Below are 14,118 nucleotides of genomic sequence, written 5' to 3' on the forward strand. Positions count from 1 at the left end.
GGCGGCGCGGGGGGGGGGGGGGGTCGCTCGCTCGTCCCCTCTGTCTGCTTGTAATAGTTAAGCATCTAGTAAGCTGCTCTGATTGATATTACAAGAGAACTGACTGCTGGCTCTAAAAAAAAAAAAAATCGATAACCGTGTGACTGCAGCTGTCATCCTGGTACAAGCGATGCCCCCTGAAAAAAATGCTGCCAAGGCAAACGATGTTTGCTTTGTGGTAGATACGCCCCTGGGTACAACAGTTGAAGTCCAGGAATTCAGCAACTTTTGTACTGTAAACGTTATGTCCAATAAGGTGCATGCCACCACCTGGACTTCTCTGTTCTTTACATCTGACCAGTCTGGCACTCCCAGAGGATCTACTCTGAGAGGAGAGACCCCGCTCACCTTCCTGCTGCTCCTCCTCCTCAGATGTGAGTTCTGTACCAGACACTTCTAGAATATATTCACATAACCTGTAAGTGACTGGTGATCTCATCTTTGTAGTTCGCATTTTGATTTCCCAAAGCATCCTGGGTTATCTTGTACCTGCAATACCTCAAAAGCAAAGTCAAGTCTGAATAATGGCTTCCTAAAATCTGCAGGTGCTGTAGGCGAGCGTGGTCATAGACTTCTGTAGAGGCTTTGGAGAGGCTTTGAAGCACCCACAAAGCGACATGGGGTATCATTTTTAAAGCAAACACAATATGTGAACATGACCGTAAGGTAATCGTTTTACTTACCCACCGCCCCAGTGGGAAAGGGGCCTAAGTCGGCGGTAATGCAACGCTTTTCTTAGCGACGCTTTAGCGTAAATTTCGCCACGGTATTCGGCCGCTAGCTCTTTTAAACCCCGATATCGGCCGAAAAAGGGTTAAAACCACCCGCAGAGGCGCTTTGCTGGCGGTATAGCCGCGGTGCCCATTCATTTCAATGGGCAGGACCGGTACACACATCGTTTTAATGATGCCGCTAGCGGGACTTTTTTTACCGTCCAGTGTGAAAGCCCTCGGGGTCTCGCACTGGAAAAACGGCAGCGGAGCTTTGCAGGCGCTATTTTTTGTGTTTATAACGCCTGCAAAGCGCCTCAATGTGAAAGGGGTCTAAGTGGCAGGGACATTGGCATTCAGAGTGCTGTAAAAAAAAAAAGCGTGCCCAATGCCTCTTTTTTAAAGCAAGTGTTAACGAGCCCTAAGTGACAAGATTTGCTTTACAGTTTACAGATTTACTAAAGTCAAAGTTCATTGTTTTGAGTTAAATAACATTGGTATGTACATTAACGGTACATTTTGTGAATCAACAGGAAGGAAAATTAAAGCCGACCCTTTGTTTAAGAAACGTGATGTTGATTTGAGGACTGAGCGCCCAGACGATCGATTTTTGGGAGTCTCTCCAGGTCGACGCAATCGATCCTTCCCCAAAGCTCTTCAGGGTGACCCAAGAAATCTCCGGGATGCTGAATTCTCCAAGTTTGGCTTTCCCCAGGCCACAAGGATGGAAAGAGACCCATTTCTACGCGATGTTGAGGAACAGCTTTTGGAAATTGAAAGATTTCGCCGGTTAGGTGTAGACGAGGCTCGTTTACGACATGCTTTCGGGGATGAACACTATTCAATGAGCCAAAAAGAACTAATGATGCGCCGTCGGGCCAGTGATGGTCCATACCCGATGGGTAACAAAGACTTAATGATGCGTCGTCTTTCCGGTGATGGACAGTACCCAATGAGTCGAGAAGATGTAATGATGCGCCGTCTTTCCGGTGATGGACAGTACCCAATGAGTCAAAAAGATGTAATGATGCGCCGTCTTTCCAGTGATGGGCAGTACCCAATGAGTCAAGATCGGATGATGCACCCTCCTTCCAGTGAAGACCAACCTCGAAGGAGTCGAGATGAAGTTATGTTGTTGTTGCAGCGTACTATCTTGGATGCCCAATCTTCAGAAAATCAGGAAGGAGCTGGGTTGCAGCGTGGCTTTAGCGATGACCGACCCATGATGAGCCGTGAATGGGCAGCTTTGCGCCCGTCATCTGCTGATGCCCAAAGTGGAATGAGTCAAGAGCGTTCAGCAATGGGCCATGCTGGTGGCTATCCTACAAGGAGTCAAGAGCCTTCAACAATGGGCCATCCTGCTGCTGGTGGCTATCCTACAAGGAGTCAAGAGCCTTCAGCAATGGGCCATTCTGCTGCTGGTGGCTATCCTACAAGGAGTCAAGAACCTTCAGCAATGGGCCATCCTGCTGCTGGTGGCTATCCTACAAGGAGTCAAGAAACTTCAGCAATGGGCCATCCTGCTGCTGGTGGCTATCCTAAAATGAGCCAGAGAGACTCTTGGAAGAGACCAACTGGAAACGTCCAACCCTCAGCCGTTTCAAAATCGACAGAAGCTGAAGACGACTTCCGAATTCCCCCTGCACTGGTCCCAACTGCGATGAGTCATAGACTGATAGAATTACGCCGCGCTGTTATGATGAACCCATATACAAAGGGTGATCGAGGAAAAACTTTTAAAGGTAATGTCTATTAATTTAGCCTTTCTTTGGGTATTTAAAGGGGTGGTTGACCCTAAAAACGACTTTTTTTTTATTACAATGGCCCCCCACATTACAATACGATTAAGAATATTATTATTTTTTTGATGCTGTACATACCTTTGTACAGCATATTCACCCGTTGCGAGTCCCGCGGGAGTGGGCGTTCCTCACATGTCTGTGATTGACATTTTGACCAAAAACGAGCCCCCCCCATCGCTTAAGCCGAGTCACGGTTGGCGAAAGGAGCCGAACGGCGAGTCGGCGCTATACTGCGCATGCGCATCGCCGTTCGGCTCCTTTCGCCAATCGTGACGCGGCTTACGCGAGGGGGGGAGCTCGTTTTTGGTCAAAATGTCAATCACAGACATGTGAGGAACGCCCACTCCCACGGGACTCGCAACGGGTGAATATGCTGTACAAAGGTATGTACAGCTTCAAAAAAATAATAGCCTTAATCGTATTGTAATGTGGGGGGCCATTGTAATAAAAAAAAGTAGTTTTTAGGGTGAACCTCCCCTTTAAGCTATAGTGTAGTCGGGGGGATATATCATGGTGTCCATCTCGTGATTGTGCGCACTCTACGCCAGGGGTGTCCAACTCCATTTCATCGTGGGCTGCATCAGTATTCTGGTTTCCCTCAAAGGCCCGGTTGTATCTGTAAGACTCTTAAGCCCTTTCCGACCATGCTATAACCGAATGATGGCTACAGCGGCTGGCAATTTCTGAGACATCATTGTATAAAAGCGCCCGGGCGGCGCACTTTGTGATTTGCAGTGTCTGGAGGACACTGCTAATCATAGATTGAGGTAAAGAGCGAATCAGCGGCTCTTTACCAGGTGATCAACTGTGACCAATCACAGCTGATCACTGATCTAAACAGATGCTGGTTATTGACATGTAGAGAGGCAAGGCCAATTACAACAGCCCTGGTGCTCTTGCCTTGGAAAACGCATTGGCAAAGGAATTCTCTATTTGGGTTTCCTTTTAGTCTCTGGCAGGAGACCCCTGGTGTAGAGGCTTACAGTATTCTTGGTTGGTTTAAAAGGGGAAAACTCTGTAGCTGCGGGGGTGGGGGGGATACGATGACTTGCAATTTTTATTTTATTTTTTTACATGCATTGATAAATGTGATTGTTGTGCTAACCTTTTGTATATCTTTGATTCCTTGCTTGACAGAATTAAAGATGGCTTGGGCAAATGACATAAAGGACAAAATGAAGAGGTGAGTAATATACAAGCTATATGTATAAGGGATATCATCCAAAATATGATGGCTTGGGTTTTGTCTGTGTAATTCTCATGTAATTGATCTCTGTGGCACCCCATTAGATCCCATCCAAAACTGCACATGGTGAATTCACATGATGAGATTTAGGCCTCTTTCACGCGAGATATCTCCGCTGAGCCGGCGGATGAAGGGTCCCTCTCTGCTCACTGAGCAAAGAGGGGCTTGTGCAGCGCCGCTGTCTCCTATGGAGAGATCTGATGAAAACGGGCAGCGGGCTGTGTCCGTGTCCACTCTACATAGAGGAGCGGACACAGACCTAACATCTGCCCGCTTAGCGGGCATCAGCGGAGACATCCCTTGCTGAACAGGGGGATCTGCTTGGACTGCCTTAGGCCCTTTCCACACAAGCGGACCAATAGGGTCTGTCTGTCCATTTTTACAGGCAGACCTGATCAGACCACCCCTTGTTCTCTATGGGGCGGCAGATGTCGGTGGGCGTGTCTCCGCTGACGCCCGCCGGCATCCGATCTGCTAAAAACAAGCGAATGGGGATACGTTCGCCATCCGTCGGTTACATGACTGCGTGTCGTCGTGACGGGTCTGGTCTGAGCTTCTGAGCATCATGTTTAAGACTGCATTCACACCTGAGGCCGTTCGGTCGTTTTTTCGGCGTTTTGTCGCGCCTATTCGTGCTTATTTGCATACAGCGTCGTCCGACGTTTTTGTACTTCAACGTTTTTTATTTTAGCCAATAGAAAAAATTATCATCTTTTCATCACTTGTTGCTATGTTGGTAGATTTTTTTTATCTTCTGCCTGGGTGAAATGTTCTATTGATTAAAGCAACAAAACGCCCGTAGCAAACGCTCGTTATTGCGCTAGTCGCTCGAATCGAGCGTTTCCATTACTTTCTATGGGAAATGGAAACGCTCAAAAACGCCGGATTCGCGTGACAAAAAAGGTTCCGGAACTTGTTTGAGCTTCAGGCGTCAGGCGTTTTGGAGATGTGAACCATCTCCATAGGGAATAATGTATTTTTTCCCCTCTAGCGTTTTTGAGCGTAGCGCTTCAGGCGTCAAAACGCTCAGGTGTGAATGCAGCCTTAATGTCGCTTCACACTAGGGGTGCAACGGATCAAAAAACTCGCGGATCGGATCGATCCTCGGATCGGGAGTCACGGATCGGATCATTTTCGGATCAGTAAAAAAAAAAAAAAAAACACAAGACAAACAAAAGTTTTGTCTTTTTGTTTATCAAACACTCTTAAATTACTTTGGAATGATATAAAATCAAGTTACAGTGCACAAGGCATAATATCTTATTTTTAACATAATGAAAAACAACTTCAAGTGCAACATAAAGGCATGTCTTCTTCCTTGAGACATGGGCAAAGAGCCAAAAACAACTTAAAGTGCAACATAAAGGCATATCTTCTTCCTTGAGACATGGGCCGATGGGCAAAGAGCCAAAAACAACTTAAAGTGCAACATAAAGGCATGTCTTCTTCCTTGAGACATGGGCCGATGGGCAAAGAGCCAAAAACAACTTAAAGTGCAACATAAAGGCATATCTTCTTCCTTGAGACATGGGCAAAGAGCCAAAAACAACTTAAAGTGCAACATAAAGGCATATCTTCTTCCTTGAGACATGGGCCGATGGGCAAAGAGCCAAAAACAACTTAAAGTGCAACATAAAGGCATATCTTCTTCCTTGAGACATGGGCCGATGGGCAAAGAGCCAAAAACAACTTAAACATGGATAATGAAAGCCTAATATGTCCACATCAAAGAAGAATAAAAGAAAGAAAGCATTCCTGAGCTTATAATTTCAAATTCTTTTTCAAAAAGACAAGGATGTCTACATTCTCTGGGGAGAGTGTGGACCTCTGTGCAGTCACTATGTCCCCTGCTGTTGAGAACACTCTCTCAGAAGGAACTGAAGAGCCTGGCACAGCGAGATAGCATCTTGCCATCTTGGCAACATGAGGGTATTTACACTCATTGCTTTTCCACCATGTCATCGGATCACCATCGACTGTAATGCCGCTTGCTGCCAGCAGATAGGATTCCACCTCCTCTTTGATGATGTCAGCAGAAGTCTTGTTGTCTTTGCTGGCAAAGGTCTCTCCAAAAAGCTCTGCCATCGCCGACTTCTTTTGTGGAGGAGATGAGGAGTCCAAGTTTGCTCCTGTTGGCTCTGCAGCTTGAGCTTGACCCTGCAGAAAAAAAATTGTTGATTAATTAAACCTATTTATTTTCATGTTTCATAGACATGAAAAATGTGGCAATATTATTGCCACATTTTTCATGTCTATGAAACATGAAAATAATAACATTTAATAAAAGCCATTATTACAAAAAATATTCTTTATTTACCTCATCACAGTCTTTAGTGCCCAGACTGCTCACAATCTCGGTGGTGAGGTCACTGTATGTCCTCTGGCGTAGGGCAGGGTCCATGTGAGACAGGGACTTGAACCTTGGATCCAGGGCAGTAGATCTGTGAAGGTAGTCCTGTAGAGTAGGGGGTGAAGTGTATCTGGGCTGCAGGTCCTCTCTAATGGCAGTCTTGACATCTTGTGTGATGGTGCTGTCTTCCACACCTGGAGCCATGGATTGTAGAATCCTTGTTTTTAGGGGCATGATCATCGATACAGATGGTGAACTTTCAGTGCTCAGAAGAGATGTTACCATCTTGAGGGGTTGAAGCACCTGGAGGACCTCCTCTGCCACTCTCACATCATCATCAGACAGGGTAATGATGTCCTTGACAATTTTCTTTAGGGTCTTGTCAGTCAGTGCAGAGTATATAGCTGCCTGCTGCTCCAGATAACGCTCCAGCATATCATAGGTGGAGTTCCACCTTGTTGGCACATCATTTATGAGCTTGTGTTTAGGCAGCTTTAGCATTTCTTGCTTTGTTTTAAGCACATGGGCAGCTGTTGTGCTTCGGTGGAAATAGGAAACCACCTTCCTGATCCTCCCAAGGAGGCGGTCCATCCTACTGACAGAGATTCCCTTCTGAGATGCCAAATTTACGACATGTGCAAAGCACCCTATCTGTGGGCCCAGTCCTGCCTCAATCACGGCATTAACTTGGTTTTTGGCATTGTCAGTTGTGACTGGGATATTAGTACTGGGCCTCTTTAGCTTCCATTCGTCCACCGCTTCTGTCAGCACCTGCGCGAGATGAGCGCTTGTGTGACTCTCGTAGAGGGGGCGTGTCTGCAGCACCGGACTTCTCATCTCCCAGTCTGCCGTGATGAAGTGAGCGGTTATTGTTATATAGCTTTCTGTTCCCCTGGACGTCCACCCGTCTGTCGTGAGCGCAACAGACGATGCTTGGGATAGTTCATCCACGACTTTTTTCTTCTCCTGTTCATAAAGTTCTGGCACAACCTTTTCGCTGAAGTGGGTGCGCGACGGGATGTTGTAACGTGGCTCAAGCACGTTAAGCATGTGCTTAAAGCCCTCGTTCTGCACAATGGAGTATGGCCTCATATCTGCACCTATAAACACGCCGATCGCTTTTGTGATTGCTTTAGCCCGGTCCGATTGTGGAATGAGGGGCTGTTTAAATGCTGCGGTGATGAGTGGTTGCTGAACAGCTTTTGTTTTCACTCCTGTGACTGTCAGTGGAACACCGGGGTGATGACGCTTCAAATGCGTGGCCATACTTGACGTGTTTCCACTATCGTATGGCTTTCTTGTGCCACAGTGCCTACACGCCGTCACGGTTTTATCTACCATCCTCTTTCCCTCATGATCATATTTCACAGGGAAGCCAAAATGATCCCATACAGGAGATTTAAACGACGCGGGGCGTTCAAGCTCCTCCTTTCCTCCGCTCGCCATGACCACACTGTGTGTGTGGACTGATTCCTTGCCAAAGTAGAGGCAGGATGTGGAGGTGCTTCGGTAGCCTGAAGGACGGGAACACTGGGCACAGTGGGCACTGCAGTCAGTCGCCCGACTCGCCAGTCAGGGAAGCTCACCTGGAAAAAAGGAAAGAAACTGCACTAAGACGTAAGACCTAGAAGCAATCTTGTGCAGCCGGCGGTGGTCCACAAAAATTACCTAAAACTCAGTGGAAGCGGCAATCCTTCTGCAAAACCCCAATACAGTGAATAAAATATAGAAAAAATAGGATTAGCGCTAAACGTAATATTACAATAGTGAACGACCGACGTAAACGCATGAATTGACAAGAACACCATAAATACAAAAAATTATAAAAAAAAAAAAAAAAACTATGGATAATCTAAAAGTCAATTTGGATAAACGTACAAAACGCCGCAGTTGATTGAATTTGCATGAACCTGTGAAAATTCCACCATCATATAGTCCCCATTCCCCAATATAATTGCCACATTCTCCCCGCCACTAATGTAATATCCACAATCTCCCCCGCCACTACTGTAATATAGACGTCGTCTCCCAACTGTAATATCCAGACATCTCCCCCCCAGTGTAATAATATCCACAGACATCTCCCCACTGCTGTAATATCCACGTCCATTGCCCCCACCTCACTGTAACATCATCCACCATTGCCGCCGCCACCTCACTGTAACATCCACCATGGATTCACCATGGCGGTGGCGGCAATGGTGGATGATGTTACAGTGAGGTGGCGGCAATGGTGGATGATGTCAGGGGTGGATGATGTTAGTGAGGCAGTGGCGGCAATGGTGGATGATGTTACAGTGAAGTGGCGGCAATGGTGGATGATGTTACAGTGAAGTGGCGGCAATGGTGGATGATGTTACAGTGAAGTGGCGCAATGGTGGATGATGTTACAGTGAAGTGGCGGCAATGGTGGATGATGTCAGGGGTGGATGATGTTAGTGAGGCAGTGGCGGCAATGGTGGATGATGTTACAGTGAAGTGGCGGCAATGGTGGATGATGTTACAGTGAAGTGGCGGCAATGGTGGATGATGTTACAGTGAAGTGGCGCAATGGTGGATGATGTTACAGTGAAGTGGCGGCAATGGTGGATGATGTTACAGTGAAGTGGCGGCAATGGTGGATGATGTTACAGTGAGGCGGTGGCGGCAATGGTGGATGATGTTACAGTGAAGTGGCGGCAATGGTGGATGATGTTACAGTGAGGCGGTGGCGGCAATGGTGGACTGGATGATGTTACAACATCCACCATTGCCCCCACCTCACTGTAACATCATCCACCATTGCCGCCACTTCACTGTAACATCCAGTCAGACTCATCCACTAATTTTTCCCACTAATAATGATAGCCAACATTGCCCCCACACTAGTAGTAACACTGTAATAAATAATAGCCATTTTTCCCACTAGTAATAATAGCCAACATTGCCCCAGGCCAGTACACACTGAAAATAAATAGCCATTTTTCCCCACTAGTAATAAATATATAATAGCCAACATTGCCCCCAGTACACACTGAAAATAGCCATTCATTTTTCCCACTAGTAATAAATATAATAGCCAACATTGCCCCCAGTACACACTGAAAATAGCCATTCATTTTTCCCACTAGTAATAAATATAATAGCCAACATTGCCCCCAGTACACACTGAAAATAGCCATTCATTTTTCCCCCTAGTAATAAATATAATAGCCAACATTGCCCCCAGTACACACTGAAAATAGCCATTCATTTTTCCCACTAGTAATAATATAATAGCCAACATTGCCCCCAGTACACTTACTGTACTACTTGTCTCTCACTGTACACTACTCGCAGACAGTCACTGTAGTCTCTCACCGTATTGCGCGCTCTGGTAGAAAACACGTGCAGACTGCAGAGGGAGGGGTGATGACATCAGCGCGCACCGCCGTCGGGTAGACAAAGATAGCCGACGGCTCCGGAGCTAGGCCGAAGCCGCGGCCTTTCCTAAGGACGCGGCGGCGGTGCGCTCCGCGGATCGAATGCTGTGCCGATCCGTACAGGTCGGCCCGTTCGGATCGCGGATCGGACATGATCCGTTGCACCCCTACTTCACACCCTCCTTTCCCCTCCATGGAGAGCGGATTGCGCTGTCAGTGAAGAATCTGATCTGCCGAGGGTAGGATCAGATGCTTGACTGACCATGCAGTAAGTGGGAATGGCATAACATGATATCACCAGGGCATAACATGACGTCACCAGAGCATGATATGACACGCTGCTGCTTGGTGCAACCTTGACCCAGTATATGGTCTGCAAGGAGAAATACAACTTGCCTACTATTAAAAAAAAAAAAAACCTGCGGTAACACCGCTGCAGCCCGCTGAGCCCTGTACACGTTACACGGCAGTTATCCTGCCCAGCAAGCAATTACTTGCAGTGACTGGCACGGCTAAAGTAATATTACTGCCGCTGTCATTCACTGGCGCTAGTCGCTGTGCGAATGTAGTCTCACGGCTCATTCAACCACTGCCCACATCTACATATTCCTGCAGGAAGTATGGCCAGGTGTTTGTGGTCAGCTGTAGAAATGCAGCCTGTAAAAATCAATGATAAACTTTGACAGTTTGCCTCCCAGGGCCACTCATCTCTCTGTAATCGTGCCATGTGCGATTACACGTGAACAGCTTGGCATTGATTTGTACTGGTTGAGTGACCGCACTTTGAATGCAAACACTAAAGCCTTGTACACACGATCGGATTATCCAACGGGAATTGTGTAATGGCAGGCTGTTGTCGGAAAATCAGACTGTTTGTACGCTCCATCGGACAATTGTTGGATTTTCCGCCAACAAGTATGAGATGGCATGATTTTAAGATTTTCCGACAACAAATGTGTCTTGTCGGATTATCCGATCGTGTGTACAGAAATCCAAAATACAAACACGCATTCTCAGAAGAAATGCTAACCATAACACATTGGCAGAAGTTGCCCAAAGGGTGGCGCTAAAGAGCTGAAAAACCATGTAGTTTCACGTTTGTTGGCTGACAATTCTTTGCCGTTTGTATGCAATACAAGTTCATGGCCAACGCCCTTCGGACAAAAGTCCTAGGCTTTGTCCGATGGAAATCTGATCGTGTGTATGAGGCTTTAGCCTTACCCACATTAGATCAGGTCGGTGTACATCTACGGATGGTCTTGTGCATGAACCCCAAGTCCCGGTTCACACAGGGGCGGCTTCAAAGTAGTCCGACTCAGAAGCCGCCCCCGTACAGCGCGAGTTGCAAAATGACTTCTGTATAGAAGTCAATGCAAGTCGCCCCGAAATAGTACAGGAACCCTTTTCTAAGTTGGCGCGACTTGAGTCACTCCTATTAGAACGGTTTCATGGAGCGCAACTTGTCAGGCGGCTAAGTCACCTGACAGGTCGTCTGTGTAAACCGGCACTTGGGGTGAAAGGAATAAACTTTCTCACCAATTTTTCATCTTTGTAGTCTAATAAATTTAAATTATTACAGAGTTGATCCTTAATATATTTGATGTGTTCATCTTCTTCTTCTTTTTTTCTGTTATACAGCGGAGAGATGCCTTTGGAAGGCTACAAAGAAAAGGTGAGTCGTTTTTATTACCTCTTAAATTCTGAAGCTATAAAGCAGTGGTCTCCAAACTGCGGCCCTTTTTTTTTTTTTTTTTTTTTTGCCTTTATCCGGCCCTTGGGACACTATTTTTTCCACTGATACGAGACACTGAATGAATGAATGAATGACTTGTATAGCGCAACGCATGCGAACTGAATCGCCTCTGGGCGCTTTTTCCAGCCAGTATCTGCTTGGCTGGTGCAGTCATTTTACCCCGTAGGATCGTGACACGCTTGGGACACACAGTCATACACACATATATACATATATACTGGGCCAATTTGGACGAGATCCAATTTACCTACCAGCATGTCTTTGGAGTGTGGGAGGAAACCGGAGTACCCGGAGGAAACCCACGCAGACACAGGGAGAACATGCAAACTCCAGGCAGATGGTGTCGTGGTCGGGATTCGAACCAGCGAACCTTTTGCTGCTAGGCGAAAGTGCTACTCACTGCACCACTATTCTGCCATCTGACAATGGGGCACCATTTCTCCACTGACATCACTAATGGGGCACCATTTCTCCCTATGATACCAATGATGGGGCAATATTTCTCCCCCTAATACCAGATGTTTATTCCCACTAATGCCAGGAAAATTTCCACTCCCGCTGGCCACAGTCCGGCCCTCCTACAGTCTGAAGGACAATAAACCAGCCCTTTGTTCAGAATGTTTGGAGACCCCTGCTATAAAGGATCAATCAGCTAGTCTGATACACACACACACACACACACTATGTGCACTTGGGGTCTGTGTTATAAAAAATGAGTTGGAGGAACGTCGCAAGCATTTGTCTCTCTCGGGGAACCTGCGGCCCTCCGGCTGTTGTGGAACTTCATTTCCCAGGAGTCATTGCAAGACTGACAGTTTACAAGCATCTCTCTATTGTAAGACCGTTACTATCATGACTTTCAGAGGCATAGTGGGACTTGTAGTTCTGCAATAGCTGGAGGGCTTACAGTATGACATTTATCCAACTAATATTTTTGTTATTTAATATAGGGGTTGTCTATTTTTTCTGTCAGGGTCTTTGATTGAACCAAGTTACCGTATATACTCAAGTTTTTCAGCCCTTTTTTTTAAGGCTGAGGATACCCCCCTCGGCTTATACATGAGTCGGTTTACCTGAAATTGACAGGCTGCGGGTGTCTATTTGTTTAAAAGTTGCGGTCTCCTCCTGGTCCCTTCCGTGATGGGCGTTTCTCGGCAGACACAGTTCCGCCTATCACGGACGTTCTCTCATTCTCAGACTCCGTTACCCAGCAGACACTGGCCCAGATTCACAAACGAGATACGACGGCGTATCTCCAGATACGCCGTCGTATCTCTGAGTCTGGGCGGTCGTATCTATGCGCCTGATTCTTAGAATCAGTTGCGCATAGATTTCTATTAGATCCGACCGGCGTAAGTCTCTTACGCCGTCTGATCGTAACTGCATATTTACGCTGGCCGCTAGGGGCGTGTACGCTGATTTACGCGGCGGAATATGTAAATCAGCTAGATACGAGAATTCACAAACGTACGCTCGGCCGACGCAGTACAGATACGCCGTTTACGTTAGGCTTTTCCCGGCGTAAAGTTACCCCTGCTATATGAGGCGTACATGCGGCGTACCAATGTTAAGTATGGCCGTCGTTCCCGCGACGAAATTTGAAATTTTTTACGTTGTTTGCGTAAGTCGTCTGTGAATGGGGCTGGACGTGATTTACGTTCACGAAACCAATGGCTCCTTGCGGCGTATTTAGAGCAATGCACACTGGGATATGTCCACGGACGGCGCATGCGCCGTTCGTGAAAAACGTCAATCACGTCGGGTCACAAGTTATTTACATAAAACACGCCCCCCTGTTCCACATTTGAATTAGGCGGGCTTACGCCGGCCGATTTACGCTACGCCGCCGCAACTTACGGAGCAAGTGCTTTGAGAATACTGCACTTGCCCGTCTAAGTTACGGAAGGCGTAACGTAAATCGGATACGTTACGCCCGCACAAAGATACGCCGCTGTACGAGAATCTGGCCCACTGTGTTCGGTGTTCCGCCAATCACGGAAGTCCTTTCATCCTCGGACAAGAAGATGTCCGTGATTGGCGAAACTGTGTCTGCAGAGAAACGCCTATCGCGGAAGGGACCAGGAGGAGACCGCGACTTTTAAACAACGAATGGACGCCCGCAGCCTGTCAATTTCAGGTACTCTGACTCTGGCACAGTGAGGTTGGGCACAGTGAGGTGTGCAAATGGGCATTGTTGGCCCTATTTTCCACTTGTAGCTGCTGCATTCTCACCCTAGGCTTATACTCAAGTTAATATGTTTTTCTCTTCCGTTCATGGACGGACACAGCAGCATCTGAAAAAAAGTGTTAAAGGAAATTGTGGTGATTTACTGCAACAGGGTGGCCGCTGTGTGCAGAATTGTGTGTGTGTGTGTGGTTCTGATTTTAGATTCATGGTGCCAAACCTGTAGCACCTACAGCTAGCAAGAGTATTTAACTTGTAAAGGGGGATGTAATATCTGATCTCTAGCAGTCTCTTGTCACAGACCCCAGGAATATATATATATATATATATATCTATATCTGGCCCATGCAATCTTGGGTAGTAGACCGCTTTAGTAAAGTTACCTTTTTTTTTGCCCACCCTAGGATCCTGACAAGTGTGAGCTGGAGGACTTCTGGTGCAATGACGAGCTCTATGATTACTTGGTAAAGTTTTTTTCTCTTCCATATCATTTTCATTCTTTTTTTAGGAAAAAAAAAAAAAACTTTTCCTCTTTACTCCTTATCCTATGTCTCCTCTGGTCCACTTTTCAATTCTCCTTTTTTAAACTTTTTTCCATTTCTCCTCCTTACTTTTTCTTTCTCTTCCTCCAT

General features: G+C 46.6%; 2 protein-coding genes across 8 annotated transcripts in view; one reads left to right on the forward strand and one right to left on the reverse strand.

Annotated features, from left to right (window-relative positions):
• The window catches only part of LOC120920308, a 95,442-nt gene that overhangs the window by 44,272 nt on the left and 37,052 nt on the right, over positions 1–14,118 (forward strand). For 6 of the 7 annotated variants that reach the window (XM_040332305.1, XM_040332311.1, XM_040332306.1 and 3 more), the window contains 4 exons: positions 1,283–2,491; positions 3,689–3,734; positions 11,187–11,220; positions 13,891–13,950. In XM_040332305.1, the coding sequence (XP_040188239.1) occupies positions 1,283–2,491; positions 3,689–3,734; positions 11,187–11,220; positions 13,891–13,950 (1,349 nt within the window). The remainder of the gene's footprint in view (positions 1–1,282; positions 2,492–3,688; positions 3,735–11,186; positions 11,221–13,890; positions 13,951–14,118) is intronic. The other variant, XM_040332310.1, reaches the window with a different exon arrangement.
• Positions 4,976–8,236, reverse strand: LOC120920309 (E3 SUMO-protein ligase ZBED1-like). The gene is made up of 2 exons (XM_040332313.1): positions 6,115–8,236; positions 4,976–5,954 (listed from the first exon to the last, which is right to left on the reverse strand). Exons 1-2 carry the CDS (start codon positions 7,591–7,593, stop codon positions 5,559–5,561), a joined length of 1,875 nt encoding a protein of 624 aa, XP_040188247.1. The 5' UTR covers positions 7,594–8,236; the 3' UTR covers positions 4,976–5,558.

Source organism: Rana temporaria, chromosome 13 (genome assembly GCF_905171775.1).
Source record: "Rana temporaria chromosome 13, aRanTem1.1, whole genome shotgun sequence".
In the NCBI taxonomy this organism is placed as follows: domain Eukaryota; kingdom Metazoa; phylum Chordata; class Amphibia; order Anura; family Ranidae; genus Rana; species Rana temporaria.

Coding starts and splice junctions, on each gene's coding strand:
- LOC120920309 (XM_040332313.1), bottom strand. CDS start 7,593: ATGGCGAGCGGAGGAAAGGAGGAGCTTGAACGCCCCGCGTCGTTTAAA. Junction 5,955..6,114: donor GCACTAAAGACTGTGATGAG/GTAAATAAAGAA, acceptor TTTTTTCTGCAG/GGTCAAGCTCAAGCTGCAGA.